Here is a 16,676-nt window from a genome sequence, read left to right as displayed (position 1 = left end):
GCCTCTTTTGTCTGCCTTGCGTAGAAGCCTCTTCTCTTCACAATTTGGCTTGTGAAGGTATGTGGCTCCATATATGCTTGAATTGTCTGACAGAAGCGCTTCAGGTTCTCAATAACAGTAGTCTCTGCAAGTCGGCAATACTCATCAGTTGAGTCTACAGAGCACCCATTAGCTAGCATCCGAAATGCAGATGTGAGTTTCTGATGAGATGATAGACTTTGTCGACCTATGACATCTATCTTCCTCGCAAAGTAGTGGTCATGATTGACAACTGCATTCAATATGCTTTCAAAAAGCTCTCTCCTCATCCGAAATCGCCTCCGAAAATCATGAGCAGGAAATCTCGAACGCTTAATGAAATAATCTTTCATCATTCGGTCATGACACTCTTCTCTATCACGTTGCACAAATAAACATCTTGTGACAGAACCACAATGGCTAGATTCGGCATGCTACTCATATTGCATAAGCAAGTTTGCAAGTTCAACTTCGGCTTTGATCATTTCAGCATCCTCAATGTCAAGCCTTGCTTGGTATTGTGCCATCTGTATTGCCCTGCTACGCATTCTTCTATCACCCATTAATGAGATATTGAAGATTTTTAGGAAACAAAAACACTTTTAAAGTTGAAAGATTGGTGAATATAGAGGATGAAGGTTGAAGATTGTGTGATCAACCGATATTGAACTTGTGTTTATATAGAGGATGAAAATTTTGGTGAAAGTTGAAAGTTTGGTGAAAGTTGAACAGTTGGTGAAAGTTGAAAATTTGATGAAAGTTGAAGGCTTGCTTTGTGGAAAGATTTAGTGATTTTTCAATATTTATCAGAATTTAAATATTTTTAGATTAAAATGTTCATAAAATTAATTTACGATAATCTACATAATTTTTTTTTAAAAAAAGTTAATTCAAGAAAAAAATTAGCCTAAGTTCATTCTTTAATAATCCATGACTAAAATTTTAGGCCATAAAGGTTGAAGCAAAAAAATTATTTCTAAGTTAAAAACTAAATTTTCCAGACTAAAAAATTTAGGCCCTGTTTGGCACACCGTATAAAACACCGGATAGTACTAATAATACGGTGTACGGTGTTTGGTGCCGTTTGGATTAAATAAGCACCGGATTAAATAATTCGGGCCCACCTTTTTTACCCGGTGTATACCTGCTTCCTAATCCCATCCAATTTCTCCGTATAACTTAGTCGGCCTCCTGCTCGTTCTCGCTCTCGCTCTATGCTCGCTCTCCGCTCGTTCTCACTCTCGCTCTCTGCTCCTTCTCACTCTCGCTCTCCGCTCTTTCTGCCATCGCTTGCAACTGGCAGGTGAGGAGCCTGGGAACTTTGGATCAGGAGATTGTGAAGGTAGCAAGAAATTTGGACTTAGAATTGCAGGGCTTTACCCCGAAGGGAACCCTTCCAGAAATTCTCAGAGGCCAAGGCTGAGCCCAGGCCAGTGAGGGGGTTTGGGATTCTTTTGCAGTCGGGGAAGGAGAAGAAGAAGAGAGAGAGGGAAGGAGTTTGGGGGTGCGGCGGAGAGATCTGGGTTTCATTATTTGGGATTCTTTTGTTATGTAGTCGGGGAAGAAGAAGGGAGAGAGGGAGGGAGTTTGGGGGTGCGGCGGAGAGGTATGGGTTTCATTTTTTTTTTTTTTTAAGTTTAATTTTATTTTAAGTTTTCTTCCTATCCGATATAATACCAAACATTGTATAAATAATACGGTTATTAATCCGATACCGCACCAAACGCCCGACTAATTTAGTTAGTACTGTCCGGTGAGTATTTATCTTATCCGACAGATATAATCAGTACAGTCCGAGCTGTCAAATGAGACCTTAGTTTTTAGCCAAGGATAGAGATGGTCTACATAAAGGAAAGCGCCTCCTCTTTAGAAGTCGCGTCATCATCGGAGCGTCCAAGTCCAATCACAACCGTCCATTAGAAACTTCAGAATCTCCACCGAGAGCCGCAATCCAGTGGGAAACCCTAGCTTCCCAGTTGAATCAAAATTAAAAAACACGCCCACCTCTTTAGCTTTGACAGTCGCGAGTCCTCAGAAATTAGGGTTAGGGCTTCAGATTTGGGAAGAAGAACATGGGCAAGAGGGAGAGGCAAAAGGCCAAGCTTGATCGGGACGAAGTGAGCGAAGAAGAACGAGAATTAACTAATCAAAACCCTTCGAAATCTGCTGCCGAACAGAGCAGCAGCGACGACGATGAGGCCAACGAAGATATCAGCCTCAAAATCGTCGAGAAAGCTTTGTTAATGCGCGCGGCGAAGTTGGCATCCGATAACAACGCCGCCGTGTCGGGCGAGCCGAGTGGCGGTTTGGTTGAACTCCCATCTTCGTCTTCTTCGCAGGAAGCTGAAGTTGCGGCTGCAGGTTTGGAGACTAAGAAGGTAAGGAGGAAGCAGAGGAAGAAGAATATTAAGAAGATGAAGATTGAAGATCAAGCTGTGAGTGATTTTCGTCTTTTACTCTGTTTGTTTCTAGGAAAACTTGATTGTTTGAGGTATTCCATAATATTCTTCATCGGCATTAATCTTAATTATTTTCACTATACAATTTTGTTAATTGTGATTAAAGAAATAATGGGATTGAATTGGAGGGTTTGATTTTAAACCTGAGAAGGTGCTTAGACTTTATTGCTTAATTTTGTTTTCGGTTTCCTCTCATTTTCTGGCGTAAACGGATTAATCTTTGCTTGACAAGAGGGTGAAAGAGCTGTTTACGTATGACTGTTTTGCATCCCGTTATTTGTTTAGGTTGTTGCAAAAGAGGAAGAGAAGATAGAGGAAGCTAATGCTGTAGATTTGGCTGAGGCAAAGCAACTGGAAAATGTTGAGTTTACCGACAATGTTGTGCTGCGGAAACTTCTTGTGAGTTCAAATGTTTGCTTTGAAATGCCCCTTCGAAAATGAAAATCTATATGAAGAACTTAGAATGGTGCCTATCTTATTTCTATTATATCAGCGGGGACCAAGGTATTTTGATCCTCCAGATTGTAGCTGGGGAGCATGCTTTAACTGTGGCGAAGAAGGTCATGCGGCAGTGAATTGTACCGTAGCTAAGCGAAAGAAGCCGTGCTTTGTTTGTGGCAGTTTTGAGCACAATGCAAAACACTGCAGAAAGGTTAGTTGGAAGAGAAACACAATTTTAAGTTGACTCTTTTACTTTCTGAAAATAATCGTCAAAATAATCTGGAGAATTAGTTGAATTGACCCCATTCTCTAAGTCTTAATTACTACATGTTTATTAGTCCGGAGGGTGGTGGGGCTTCAGCCACTTGTATTATGTTGACATGCAAGATTTAAATTGATTCCTTCTCTTACTTGTTTTTCGCTTTTCTGGAAGGATTGAGAACTTTCTTTTGGCAATGAATAGTTATTCTTCCCTTGATTTCTGAGAAGGATTAAGTGCTTGTTATTTTAGAAGTAGGTTGTTGGTACACATACTCTCTGCTGTTTCCAGATCATGTTTGATTAGAAAGATCCATAAATAATAAAATAGGGTTTTCCTGTTTTCTTAATGCTAGATAATGTTGAGATAGTGCCAGTCCAAATCTCATGAGTTGTTCACCAGTTTCTGCATGCCAAGTTCTTTTGTGTCATTTTATAAAGATTGTTCAATATTTCACCTGTTTTTCTTCTTAGTTTGCCCTGTTCTCATTGAGTGCTCTATCAGAGGGTTCTTATGCATCCTTTATTTTTGTGGGGCCTCTTATGGTACCTGATTTAAATCTCAATAGGGACAAGATTGCTTTATCTGCAAAAAAGGTGGACACCATGCTAAAGACTGTCCAGAAAAGCAGAATGGTGGCTTATTGAAATCCCAAATATGTCTAAAATGTGGAGATTCTGGACATGATATGTTCTCATGCAGGAATGATTATTCAACTGATGATCTTAAGGTATCGTGAGATTTCTAAGAGTATGTTCATATGATTTATGATATGATATTGATAATAATTATATTGTTAAGCATTATGTTCAAGAGTGGTTTCTATATTTCTTTTCATGAATCAGGAAATCCAATGCTATGTCTGCAAGAGATTTGGCCATTTATGTTGTGTCAAGTATGTTGACACTAGTCCATGGGAAGTTTCCTGTTACAAATGTGGTTCAATGGGACATACTGGTATGGTAAGTCTTGTTAAATGTTTCAAATGTTCTTTAAACTGTTTTTGCGTTTTATCTTAGTGGTTGGATGGAAAGGTGCATTAGAGGCTGCATAGATGCAAACAAGGCCCATTGTCTTGGAAGCTGCATATATATGCAAGCAAGGTCTATCGTTTTGCAATAGGGATATATTGTCCAACTCATAAACTTAGTGCTAAATTGGTCCTTTGACTCATCTAATGAATGAGAAGCACATGCTCATGTAAGGACCTTTTTCAAAGAAAAGTTTTAGATGAATGCACATGATTTGTGCTGTGAAGTGGTTTCACTGGTTTTCTTAAATATGAAAAACATCATATCATAATTTTTATTTGTTTAGGGAGTGATGTGATTTCAACAGTATGGTTTAGAAGACGATGCTTGTTGTTTTAAAAGCCTTTTGTTTATAGATGAATTCTAGAAGAAACTAAGTTTTGTTCCTGGTCTTTAAATTTTTTTGTTTTTCATCTACTTTTTTCTATCCATTTTTACTTCTTTGATTTGTCTTTCTGTTGTTAAAACTGGATATGCAATGCCTATGCATCAAATATGCTCTTTAGTTTCATACATATATCTCAGTCTGATGTTTAGTTTTTTTATTACTCATGCTTGAAATGTTGGTGAATCTAAATTTTATCAACAATAAAAATTATAATGTATTGTTATGGTTATTTTATTTCTTGCTACTTGCTTCAAGAATAGATTACATCAGATCATGTATTAGTTTGTGTTTTTTCATTTGACAATTCTTTACATGCACCAATCTCATTGAACATATTTATCAATTATATCTTGTAATTTATTGGGAGATGTTATGTTACACAATCATATTCTGTTATTAAAAATTGTAGTTTCCTGCCTGTGTCCAGAAGAGGGTTCGCATTCTATTTTTCTGCTTCCATTTCACCGAAACGCCCTTCCTTTTTTTACTTTTGTCTAAGAAAGGGGATTCTGTACATGCAGGCATGTGTAAGCTTACGTGGTGGGGAAACCACTGGTTTTGGAACGCCTCGGTTATGCTACAAGTGTGGTGAAGGTGGTCATATTGCTCGTGAATGCGCAAGTTTGGTCAATGTAACTCTCAGTGTACACCTCCCAGAATTAGTTTTTAGTGAAATTTTCTTCACTGTCGATTCATAGTGTTAGTTTACTCGTGAAAAAACTAACTGGTGTGTTTTGTGAAACTTGTAGGTTCACAAAAAAATTGGGGAATTACCTAATTTTTCTACTCCAGTTTTGAAACGTCATAAGGAAAGGAGAGACTACATGGGATTCAAGTCTGCTCCTCATGACCTAAATAAGGCCCATGAAAGGAAACAGACCCAATTTGAAGAAAGAGTTTTTACAACACCACAAAAGGCAAAACATAGAAGTGGTTGGATAATGGATGATCCAGGGGACTTCTCCCCTAGAAAAGGCAAAAAGAACAATTGGAAGTCTCCGGCAACACCATCTAGTTGGGGTCGTAGGGTTCCTAGTTTGACTGCAGGTGGTCATGCTTCAAGTTCTGGATCCTCTAAAAAGATTTGGAATGACTCCGGAAGCCCAATCTCACAAGGGTCGTCAAAGTCTTTTCAGCACAGATATTCTGCATCGAGGTTTAACAACTCTAATGGTGGTGGATTTAGAAGAAATTATGATTGGTCAGGCAATGAATATAATGGGCTTTACTAAACCCAATGGAAGGAAGCGGCCACAAAAGGGTTCGAAGTTCCATTTGTGAGTCCATAAGCCCTTTCCTGTTGTTGTAAGTATTTTCTTTTTCCTTTCCAGTGATAATGATTATTCTTCATTTCCCTAGATGTTGAGAAGTATTGTATGCTTTGGTCAAATTAAATTTTTTTTTTTTAATGCTCTTTAAAAATTTTCAAGTTTTTTTTAATGCTATTTAAAATGTAGTGACCACATACCTCTTTATACAAGTTTCTTTATTTTTCATAGTTTATTTTATCAAGAAACCTTTTGTATTCTTTTAGTCCTTAATTTTTTTCTGATATGTTAATTATGCTACCCTGTTACCAGTTTATTCCTGAAATTGTCACACTAGGTTTATGGTTAGGGAGAGTGTGTGGGCAAGGATGTGAGAATGTGTTGTGTTAACATAGATAGACGGAAAATGTCAAAATATAAACAGAAGGATGTGCTATAGCAGTCTATGATGTGATGTTTTATATAGATGGACTAATGCAAGTTTATTTCGTTTTACTGGATGCTTGCACAGAACCACAATGGTAGATGAAAAGTAAAACTGGATGATCACATAATGTGACAAGAATCCGTGGAACTGGAAAATTCTTTTGCTAAACATTAGTTTCTGTCAAAAGTAAGTTCTGTTGGTTTTGAATGAAATGCATTAGACCCTTTCTGTGAGATTTTGGGAGACCAAGTTTTGAATGAATTAAGTTTAAGCAGATGTTTGACAGCATGGTGTATTAGAACTGTAGTTTACGGATTTGCAAATACTTGTCACATTAATGCTCATGAAGGGCACTTCTAATCCCGTTTATCTAACGTGTTGTGGTCCATTGGTTACTAATTGGCCTCAATCCCTTGGGACTTGGAAATCCCTCACCCAAACATACATCTAATGACAATTTTATATGCATGATTAGTCGGTAAACTGAATAAAGTTGTCTCACTTTGTTTTTGTTTTTGTTCCTCTTCAAGTGTGTTTGTACGATGCTTGTGAGCTTAACCCCACCTTAAGTTCTTCAATTTTCATTAGAATGTTCAACCAAATGATATATCTGTCTTTGCTGCCCTCAAAAGTTTGAAATTTAATTTGGTAAGAGTCTGAAATAGTACGTTTTTATTATGCTGTAATTTTCCAAATGTTGTCATTAATCTAATTAGATGAGGACCAGCATTGCTGCCTTCCCCTACCTACTGGTTGATTCAGCCTTCTTTAAATGGTAGGATGAAAAAAAATCACCGGAGGTGCTGGCGGGCAAGGGCAGCACTGCAAGCATTACGTCCCTTGTCAGGGGGCTTCTCAGTTAAGACTCGTAGATGTTTCATTGTAACAATCGTTTCTTGAAAAGGCAATATGTCCTCGAGGCTGAGAGTAGCAAATTTTTTGTTTGTTATATGAACATTATAGCTTTGATCCAATTGCTTTCACTAGAGCAGAGCTCTATGGATTTGGATCCCATCCGGATCCTTACATTCTATCTGTTCATCATATATCGTGCGGCCGGAAATCATTTTTTATTTAAAGTTAAACACAAACACTACCTAAGGAAAGTTGGTTGCACGATGTACGATGAATGAATAGTATGTAAGGATCATAGGATCTAGATCCGAGCTCTATATATCTTCTTCCCCTAGATTTGCAAGCTTCCACCGGATAGAATGAATTTGAACACCAATAAATTTTAAGGAAAACTAATGAAAATAGCTTGAAAACTTTGTGTTTTAACGATAAAGACAAAATAAAGGGTAAAATGTATAGTACCAGAATTGATTTTTTAGTGTAAAAAGTGAACAGTACTGAAAGTTTTTCGTTAAAGTTCCTTAAATTTTAACTCAGTAAAGTGAATTTTAACTTCATGTTTTGCTTAAGAATGAATTTGAACACACCAACTTCTTCGTTCAATCAATTTAAAAGATGGAGAAGTAGGGTGCATCAATGCATGTCATACATTTACTTTGTTATACTTTCACCTTTTATGTATCACTAGCATTTGCACAACAGCACCAAAATAGCCTCCAAACTTACTTGCACGCATGTTATATAACTTCTCACTTTACATCACACGAAAATATTTTGTTTTAATAAGATTGATCAAGTTCAGGCAATGCTTGAACTTATTGGCTGACACTATCTTGGTAAGGAAGCCTGCGACATTATCGTCTGTGTGAAACTTTTTCACCAAAATCTTCTTGGAGTCCACCCAATTCTGGATTCTCTAATATCTCACTTCAATGTGTTTTGATCTTCCACCCAATTCTGGATACTCTGCTTCTATGGTCAACAAAGTTGTAATTGGTAATAGTAGTGCTCTCCAGCTAAGTGGTCCTCTTGCGCATGTAAAGACATAACCCCCTACATGGTTGGCGTCAACATATCCCAACACCCTTGCATTTTTCCTTATGCTTTCCAAACATAATCCCTTGCTGCCTTAGCAACCTTCAAGTAATGCAGAACCCGCTTGACTGCATCCTAATGTTGTTTTCCTTGATTTGCCATGTACTTGGAAAGATGTTGATTGCCTGAGCTAGGTCGGGTCGTGTGCACACAATTTCATACATCATGCACCCCACAACATTAGCATAGGGCACCTTCTGTTGGAGCAATATTAGAAAATATGAAAACAACATTATAAATACCAATGGTAATAATTATAAAGAAACTCACAACATCAATTATGTACAAAATTAATATAAACAATTAGAGAGAGAGAGAGTAAGAAATATTGATAAAGTTGAAGATTGAGGCTTGCATAAATGCAATGTCCTCAAGACAGATTTTCGTTCGTATTTTTGTGCTTGTAGTTATGTAGGTGTTCGTCTCCCAAGATTCAACAATCTATAATATGAAGTTGAAGCACTTTAATCTTCGAACTCTAGCAAGCTTCATAAATTCCGTACTCTCAAGACACGGTCCAGAATTTAACAAATAAAGAATGAGATAAATAGGGTGGAGAAATCCTATAACTCGAGTAATTAATTATCCTATTTTCTACTTTCTGAAGACTAAAAAAAAAAAAACTTGTCCTACGAATGAAGTGCTTGAGTTTATATACAACTCATGGCACCCTTTGGTAAATTATATGTGTCCATTGGTTTTAAACCATCTGACACCCCTTAGTTAGGGAATGCACCGACCCCTTTTTATTTGAAGAGGTATACTATATACACACTCTGAAAGCCAATTGATGGCACCAATTAAATTCAAACGACATAACCTTTCTAAAAAATACGGTTAACATATTTTCAATTATTAAAATTATATATATTATAATGTTTTATATTATAATATATAATTTCCAACAATCTCTCACATGAATGAAAAATTAGAAGAAATTGAGAGTGCAGGCAAACAAGAGATGCATTGAAAGATGTGCCTTTTGGACTTGAACCTACCTTAGTGAATACTTATAAGATTTACTTGGTGACGAAGTGGATGTGGAAGATCTTGAATTGTTCATTGCAGCAGCAAATCGAAACAATAAGCAATACACATCACTAATCGTTATATATTATTGTTCATACAGTTGTGTACATTTTGGTCATAAACAAATCCTTGATTCATGATAGTTTTAGAGAATTTAGCCATCTCATTCTTATAGAAGTGACCCACTTCTACTCTCACATAGGTGATCACTGTTTAAGAGTAGTCTTCTATTTTCCTCTTATTTTTAAGATATCACTGTCATTAAGTATAAATATACACTTGTAACTTTTGCAGAACAACACACTTCTTCCACCATAGGAATAAGGTGTACAGTGTATTTGAATCATGCCCAACCAGTTTGCCTATTGAACTTAGAGCATGGATCTCCACTCAACTAAGTTAAGTTTCCGCCCGGCTGATTCATTAGTTATATTGGCTTTAGCCTCATTCCCCTCTATGATCAACTTACTCTCCAGTCAAACCTTTATTAATCGGTACTAATAGGTTAACAACTTATACTACATGGCTATCACAAAACTCATCCATGTTCGTTTGAGAGTAGTAGTTGTTTTCCATGAGACTATGTTCATTCTCCCAACAACTCTATTTTGTTGTGGATTATTCTTTGAATGTGAAGTGTCTTGTGATGCTTTCCTGCTTACAGTAATCGGCAAACTCCTTAATTGTGTACTAACATATATTGTCACTTCTCAGGTACTTGATCTTTCTTCCAGTTTGATTTTCGATTTTTGTCTTCCATTCGTCGTAGCAATCTAGGGCGAGATCTCAGAAACGCTTAACAAAAGTCACAAGATCTTCCCCGTGCTTTTGACGTGTGTTTGTTGAGCTAAGTTGTCTTGACTTTTTCCTCATGTTGGAAATACTTTTTACAGAAATTGTCTACCAATTCTTCCTAGGTTAGGATAGAACCTGGCGCGAGGGTAATGTACTAAATGTTGGTACAGTCGGTTAAACTCTTCAAGAACTCCATGAGGCAAAGGTTGTAGTCACTAGCATGAGGACCCAAAGCGTCAATGAAACGACTTATATGTTCCTTAGGGCTACCTTTCTTCCCGTCAAATAGGACAAGGTTGAGAGTCTCGTATCCCTTAGGGTATAGCATGTGGAGAAGGCTAATTGGATATGGTGGCTTAGGAACATACTTCCAGTCATCTGAACTCATGTGCAACTCATTTTCTAGCATGGCAATGACGTCTTCCTGAGTGACAAATGATGGTTGTTGGAACCAAATCTGCGCACCTACGTAAGCGGTAGTTGAACACAAATCCATGTAGTTTGGAATAACTTGCAAAACAGTAAACAACCGTAAGCAAACCCTTGGCCCGGGGGGGGGGGGGAGGAAAGGGTGCGCCAGCCAAAAGCTTTTCGACTGTTAAGTTAATGAATGATTTGAGACTCAAGTAATAGGCAAGAGAATTCAAGTGTATAGATTGTGTTACCATAGATGAACCTTAGATATGTGTATTTATACACGTGGAAGAGAGACATTTTTAGGATAGAATCCTTATTCTAAGCCAGGAGAATTGTCACGCCCTGACCCACGAATAAAGACTATTCACAAGTTAGGGTATGAGCCATATCTTAACTATAGAAATAAATTCTACAACCAAGATATGGTGGAAAAATTAAAATTAAATTATTTGGAGCTGATTACACAATACATCTTATAACACTAGTTAACAACTTTACATACTAAACACTTGAGTTTACTACATAAAATTTATTGAATATGCAGCGGAAATAACTATAGTGTACAAATTAATTCACAACAAAAATTACAATAATTAAATTGTAACAATTCTTTCAAATGCATATATGCAAGTGAGATGGATGAATGTACTAACATCCTCCTAATCATGTCAACACATACCTAAGGCACCCAAGCATGCACATCCTATACCATACTTATACCACTTGGCTCCGAATACCTTAGAATATGAGTTAACTCCCATTCATCACTTAAACCCAATTTTTGTAATTAAATTCTCAATTTCCACTTTATTATCTAGGCAATTCCCCCGACGCCCAATTGTATATTCAAGCCATTCCCCCGACGCCTGATATATACAAGATTTCATTATTTTATAACCAACCAGTTGTATACCTCAAGCCCTTCCCCTGATGCTGGACGTATACAAGGTTCATTATTTTATATTCAAGGAAAACTTCAGCCCTTGACTATTCTCACAACTCAAACACTTTACACAAGTGAGCACTTGATACATCACAACTATTTTTCTTACTTTACAAGCATGTTTATGTATATGCCATGTAACGAGGATATCAATAGTCACATGCTCTATGACATCTACAACACTAATTAAATTGTTAGTAGCCAAAATTGTATTATATTACCGATAAGATAGTATTGATAACACACAACAATCTAATTGAGAAATATTACTTTACCATTTTACTCCATCTCTTTCTAGGTGATATTGATGCATGACTCCATTTGAGTTCCATAGAGCAATTACGTTGGGTAAGCTCTCATGCATTTTCTAGGATTTGTCTCTCTTATTTTACAAGATTCTCAAGGGAAGTAAATGGAGATTTTCGATGGTTTAGTGGAGTGCTTCTCATGGCAATGATGTCAAAATGTAAATGTATAAACAACACAAGATTTAAGTGGTTCGCCAAATCGACTACATCCACTGGGGTTTGCTTTCATTGTATTTCACTTTATATGCGAAACTTACAAATACAATGAAAGATGGCTTAAAGCCTTAACAATATGTAAAAGAAAGATAAAGAGGTAATATGAAAGGGAGGATGGCTTTTTGTTAGAGTTGTTCTTTTTCTTGTTCTTCTTCTTCCTCTCTCTTTTTTCCATGTCCCTTCCGTTGGTTTTTGCTCCTTCCTTTATAAGGATTGAATAACCTCTTCCTTCCCATCTAGTTTGAGTAGAAAGCTTCCAAGTGTGCCAATCGAAAGAAACCAAGTATTGTGCTAATCATTACCATGAGATGTGTTCCAATAACAAAGCAACATGTGTTGTCCTAATCATTAAGAATGAAATGTGTTCCAATGGAAAAACAACAAGTGTTAAGTTAATCATGAACTAATGAATATCATGCAAGATGTTCCTTGCATCAAAGGCCACGTGAAATGTTCTAACCACAATAAGTTGTCATCTTCCTCTATTTAGGGTGGTGAATATCATCCTAATGATTAAGATTCCTATAGATTGATGAGTAAGCACTTCTAATACCTCAAAGTGTTGCCACCTACATGCACATAGACTAACATACACATGCTATAGACTCCACCTCTTCACCCTAATTGTTAGCTTCTATTAATTACCAATTTCCACCTCATTCTTTGGAGAAAAATCAAGCTAACTCTACTAGAAAATTCCCACCTCTTAGAGCTTAACTCTCCAATTACTAACTTAAAAAAAATGGTTATATAAATGTGTGTGTAAGTACTTATATCTATATCAAATGTAATGATTTTTTTTTTAATTTCCTTTTATATATTACATTTGATATAGATATAAGTACTTACACACACATTTATATAACCATTTTTTTTAAATACGGGGTATTACAAGAATTCGAGAGGATATCTAGTAATTAGATATTGCATCTTCTTAGGAGTGTGATTACTTGCGACGCACAACTATCCCTAGGTTGTAGGGACTCCAAGATATAGGATTTGATTGAGTCCATATCCGGAACAAATTGCGTGTCTTGCGGAACATGCATGGTCATCTAGTGGAGTCTAGTGCCTCGGAGCAGAATGATGGTGGCATCCAACTCTGTCTGATACAGCTCTACCCGGATTAGCCTTACTCTAGCCCTGGAAATCATGGTCCCACAATAGCAATTTTTCAAAACCTTTGCATGTAGCAGCAACTGACTCTTCTTGGAAAAATTTTTCCCTGGGCATGCAGTCTTTGTCACTAGCCTTGTCGCTTGGCATTGAGAGCAATTTTTTTTTGGGCTTAACCCAAAGCATGAATGGCTGTGATGATGTCCGATATGGCTTATTCGTCCAAGTTTTCCTAGCTTTCTTGGTGTTGATATTCGCGTTGAGACATGTAGAGTCGGGAAGCAACATCGCCTGCCTCTGAGACATTGCCACTCCTGGTAGTATTTTTCTTAGATCTTGGAGTTATTTAATCAAGATCGCGACCTGTCTCTAATAAAGTTGCCAATTTATGTTGGGGGAATTTTCAAAGTGGACTTGGGCTTTGAGAACGTCATATTGTCTCCCTTGGTTCGACTTCGTACCAAGTCCCGAAATATCTCAAAAGAATTAGCATGTCTAAAGAAATATCTCGGTTAGATCAATGGCTCGAAGATAGCATGATTAGGCAAATAATGACTTGATTAAGATAAGCGTGGTGTGGAAGCTAGAAGTTTATCAATTTATCATGAGAGAGAGTTTGTATGGTCATATGGTGTATTGGGTTGGATATATGGGTTTCCTAGGGTGGTAATAAGACTTATGATGACTAAAAAACTCGAAGGGAGGTTAGTAAGAGTGATGCTTTCTTGGATTTTAGGCTCTGTGTGTTATGATGGATCCCCCACTCTAAGGCTTATGACCTATAATTGTAGTTTAATGATTCCTTCCCAAGGAATCGCTACAATGAGTCTTGTTTTGGCACTGGCTTCCCAATTCAGGTGCATACTTAAGCAATTAGACGTTATTTATGCTTTTCTACATGGTGTTGCTTGAAGAAGTTTATATGCGGCAACCACATGTGTTGGAGCCAAATTTGCGCAACGCCGTGAGTTGGTTAAGCACAAACTCAAGCAACCTGTAAAAAAAATGAAACAACTGTAAGCAAGCCCAGAGGGGTGCCGGCCAAAGGCTTTCTGATGGTCAAGTTAGTGCATGATTTTAGACTCAAGTAATGGGTAAGAAAATTGAAGTGTTTAGATTGCATTACCCTAGATGAACCAAGATGGGTGTATCTATACTGTTGGGAGAGAGACATTTTTAGGATAGAATTTTCGTTCTAATCTGGAAGAATCCTACAGATAAGAGTAGATATTGCATCATCTTAGGAGTTATGATTACTTGCGGCACATACCAATTCCTAGCTTGTAGGAACTCAAAGACTTATAGGATTTGATTGTGTCCTTATTCAGATCAGATAGTGTGTCTTGTGGAACAAACATGGTCGCGACTCCGGCTAGTGCCCCAGAGTAGAGTGACGGTGGCATTGCTACTCTGTCTAATGCAACTCCGCCTAGAGCTGGTGAGTCCATGACCGAACTTTGAGGTAACTATATTCAAATTAGTCTTACTTCGTCCCTAGAAAATTATAGTCCCACAACCTGGATTTTGAGACCACATTATGTATGGAAGTTACTGATAGGATTTTTACCACCTGGAAAAGTAACGATAAAAAGGCTTAAAAATACTTGCAAGAGTACAAGGTTATCGTAGTATAGCAGCTCAAGTAAGGTCGTTTTCCACAGGGATTAAATGAATAATTTGTATTTAAATTAATTCTTAGCTAATTATTTAAAACAAAGTTTCGAAAAGGTTGATTTTGGAATTTAAAATAATAAAAATGAATTTAAATAAAAATAATTAAATAATTGACAAAGCAAAGAAAGTAAAAGAAAAGGGTTTTTGAAAACAATTTAGACACTAAGGTTCTACCGTCACCATTAACAATCCTATGCAAATTTACCAATTACTTATGAATTTCCACATACATGCTTTGAAGGTTAGGTTTTCCTAATGCATATTTTCCTCGTGATGTTCAAGCAAAAACTTACATCTAACATGCAATTCATCTGGGATGTTCAGATCAAATCTAAACATGCAAGACTTATTAAGCTTTGTGAAAACCTTTTGAAAAACCATGCAACCCTTAAGAACGTGATGTTCGCCTTAAGTGAACTTACAATTACTAATCACTAGAAGCCCTCTTCAATTTTAGGGTGATGTTCCAACAAAAATTGCATCAAATTACTTGTCTAAAAACCCTAATGGTCGCGAATCATTAAGACAATTAGATAGTTTAATCACTGTGATTAATAATTCAAAGCAAGCATGCATCAATTCATAAGCAAATTAATAAAATCACATATTCATGCTAAGGCTCATGGCTTTGCCCTAGTGATAGGAGCATATTTATACAACTGAGTTAGCTTGTTCTCATGCATTTATATTGTTATTCCTTAGTTGTTTTAGTGTTTAAAGTCATTTTCGTGCAATTTCAGGTTCTAAGGACAAAGTATGCAATAAGGTGCATTTTGGTGCATTTTTGAGCAGTTTTGGGCTTGGAATGGATAGCACATGCATGGAGCAAAGTGGTTGGACGAAATTAAAGATCTAAAGAAGCTAGGAATGTGCCAAGGAGAGGAAGAAAATAAATAGAGGACCAAGGAAGACAAAGAAACCATCAAGAAAGAGGAAAGACTAGTCAAACTTGTCTTATCTTGTCTTTACCTTTTCTAATCTAAATTACCAAAGATTCAGTCACACGAAGGGTTTCCAAATACTTTAGGACATTTCATTACATATTCTACAAGTCCTAACCTGCCTTAAAAGTCCAAGCCATATCATCATTCACCATTTCTCTTCCTTATCGTGCAAGGGAGCCATCCCTTTCCTATTTTCTGCCATAAATCACTCCAATTTCCACCCATGTCGTGCATCATCACCCTTGTCCCCTCCATTATTTCAGATTTCATGCATCATTACATTGAATCATTGCACTCAATTGCTACACCATTCCTTGTTCCCTCCATCATTTCAGATTTCATGCATTATTGCACTCAATTGCTACACCACTCCATGTTCCCCTCCATTTTCCATGCACTTCCTCTATAAAAGAAAGTGTGTGTAACATAAATTTAGCTTAGTTTTAGTTAGATCATTCACTCTCATTTCAACACAACCTTCATCCAAACACATCCATTCATCTTCACATCCATTCCTCCGTACAAACAAATCTTCAAACACTCACCAACACCTTGTGCGGTAGCAAAGGAAGGGAAGGAAAGTGCTTGGACGTGCTTGCTGTCCAACTTGGATCGTTGGAGCGTTTAGGTGTTTTCTTTCTTTTGTTTCTAATGTTTAAATTCATTTCCTTTCGTTTTGTTATAAATATGAGTGGCTAAACCCCTCTTGGCTAGGGGTGATTTCAAAGCCATGATTATGTGTGCAATATAATTTGATAAATTCCAGTTATGAACTCTTGAATCGTGAATGCAATTGACTTAACTGTTTGATTGATAACTTATTTATATTTGTTAATTAAGGGTTGACACTTAATTGGCATGCATAAATCTGTTGCTAGAATATAAGGAAGTTTCACATAATCGTTACAAACTTATATTCATATGTAGTGAAGGTCGCTTATAAACGATCGCGTTAAGTTCAATTCCTAGCATAAGCGACATGATGTCATAGTT

At 36.9% G+C, this 16,676-nt stretch overlaps 1 protein-coding gene and 1 long non-coding RNA gene across 3 annotated transcripts; both read left to right on the top strand.

Annotated features, from left to right (window-relative positions):
* The first annotated feature begins 1,903 nt into the window (after positions 1 to 1,903).
* On the top strand, positions 1,904 to 6,112 carry LOC126614886 (uncharacterized). 2 transcript variants are annotated; one of them, XM_050282569.1, is made up of 7 exons: positions 1,904 to 2,453; positions 2,763 to 2,876; positions 2,971 to 3,129; positions 3,746 to 3,907; positions 4,023 to 4,139; positions 5,118 to 5,240; positions 5,346 to 6,112. In XM_050282569.1, the coding sequence occupies exons 1-7, from the start codon at positions 2,091 to 2,093 to the stop codon at positions 5,826 to 5,828; spliced, it is 1,521 nt and encodes a 506-aa protein (XP_050138526.1). In that variant the 5' UTR covers positions 1,904 to 2,090; the 3' UTR covers positions 5,829 to 6,112. The 2 variants fall into 2 exon arrangements, with proteins under 2 accessions (XP_050138526.1, XP_050138527.1); XM_050282570.1 differs by having other exon boundaries at positions 1,905 to 2,453; positions 5,118 to 5,228.
* Positions 6,113 to 13,927: 7,815 nt separating this feature from the next.
* On the top strand, positions 13,928 to 16,471 carry LOC126614889 (uncharacterized). The gene is made up of 2 exons (XR_007620557.1): positions 13,928 to 14,527; positions 15,480 to 16,471. It is a non-coding gene; the product is annotated as an uncharacterized LOC126614889 (long non-coding RNA).
* Positions 16,472 to 16,676: the final 205 nt, after the last annotated feature.

This window comes from Malus sylvestris, chromosome 3, assembly GCF_916048215.2.
Source record: "Malus sylvestris chromosome 3, drMalSylv7.2, whole genome shotgun sequence".
Classification (NCBI taxonomy): Eukaryota; Viridiplantae; Streptophyta; class Magnoliopsida; order Rosales; family Rosaceae; genus Malus; species Malus sylvestris.
The sequence above is the reverse complement of the archived record's forward strand: the minus strand, read 5'-3'. Positions and strand labels throughout refer to the sequence as shown.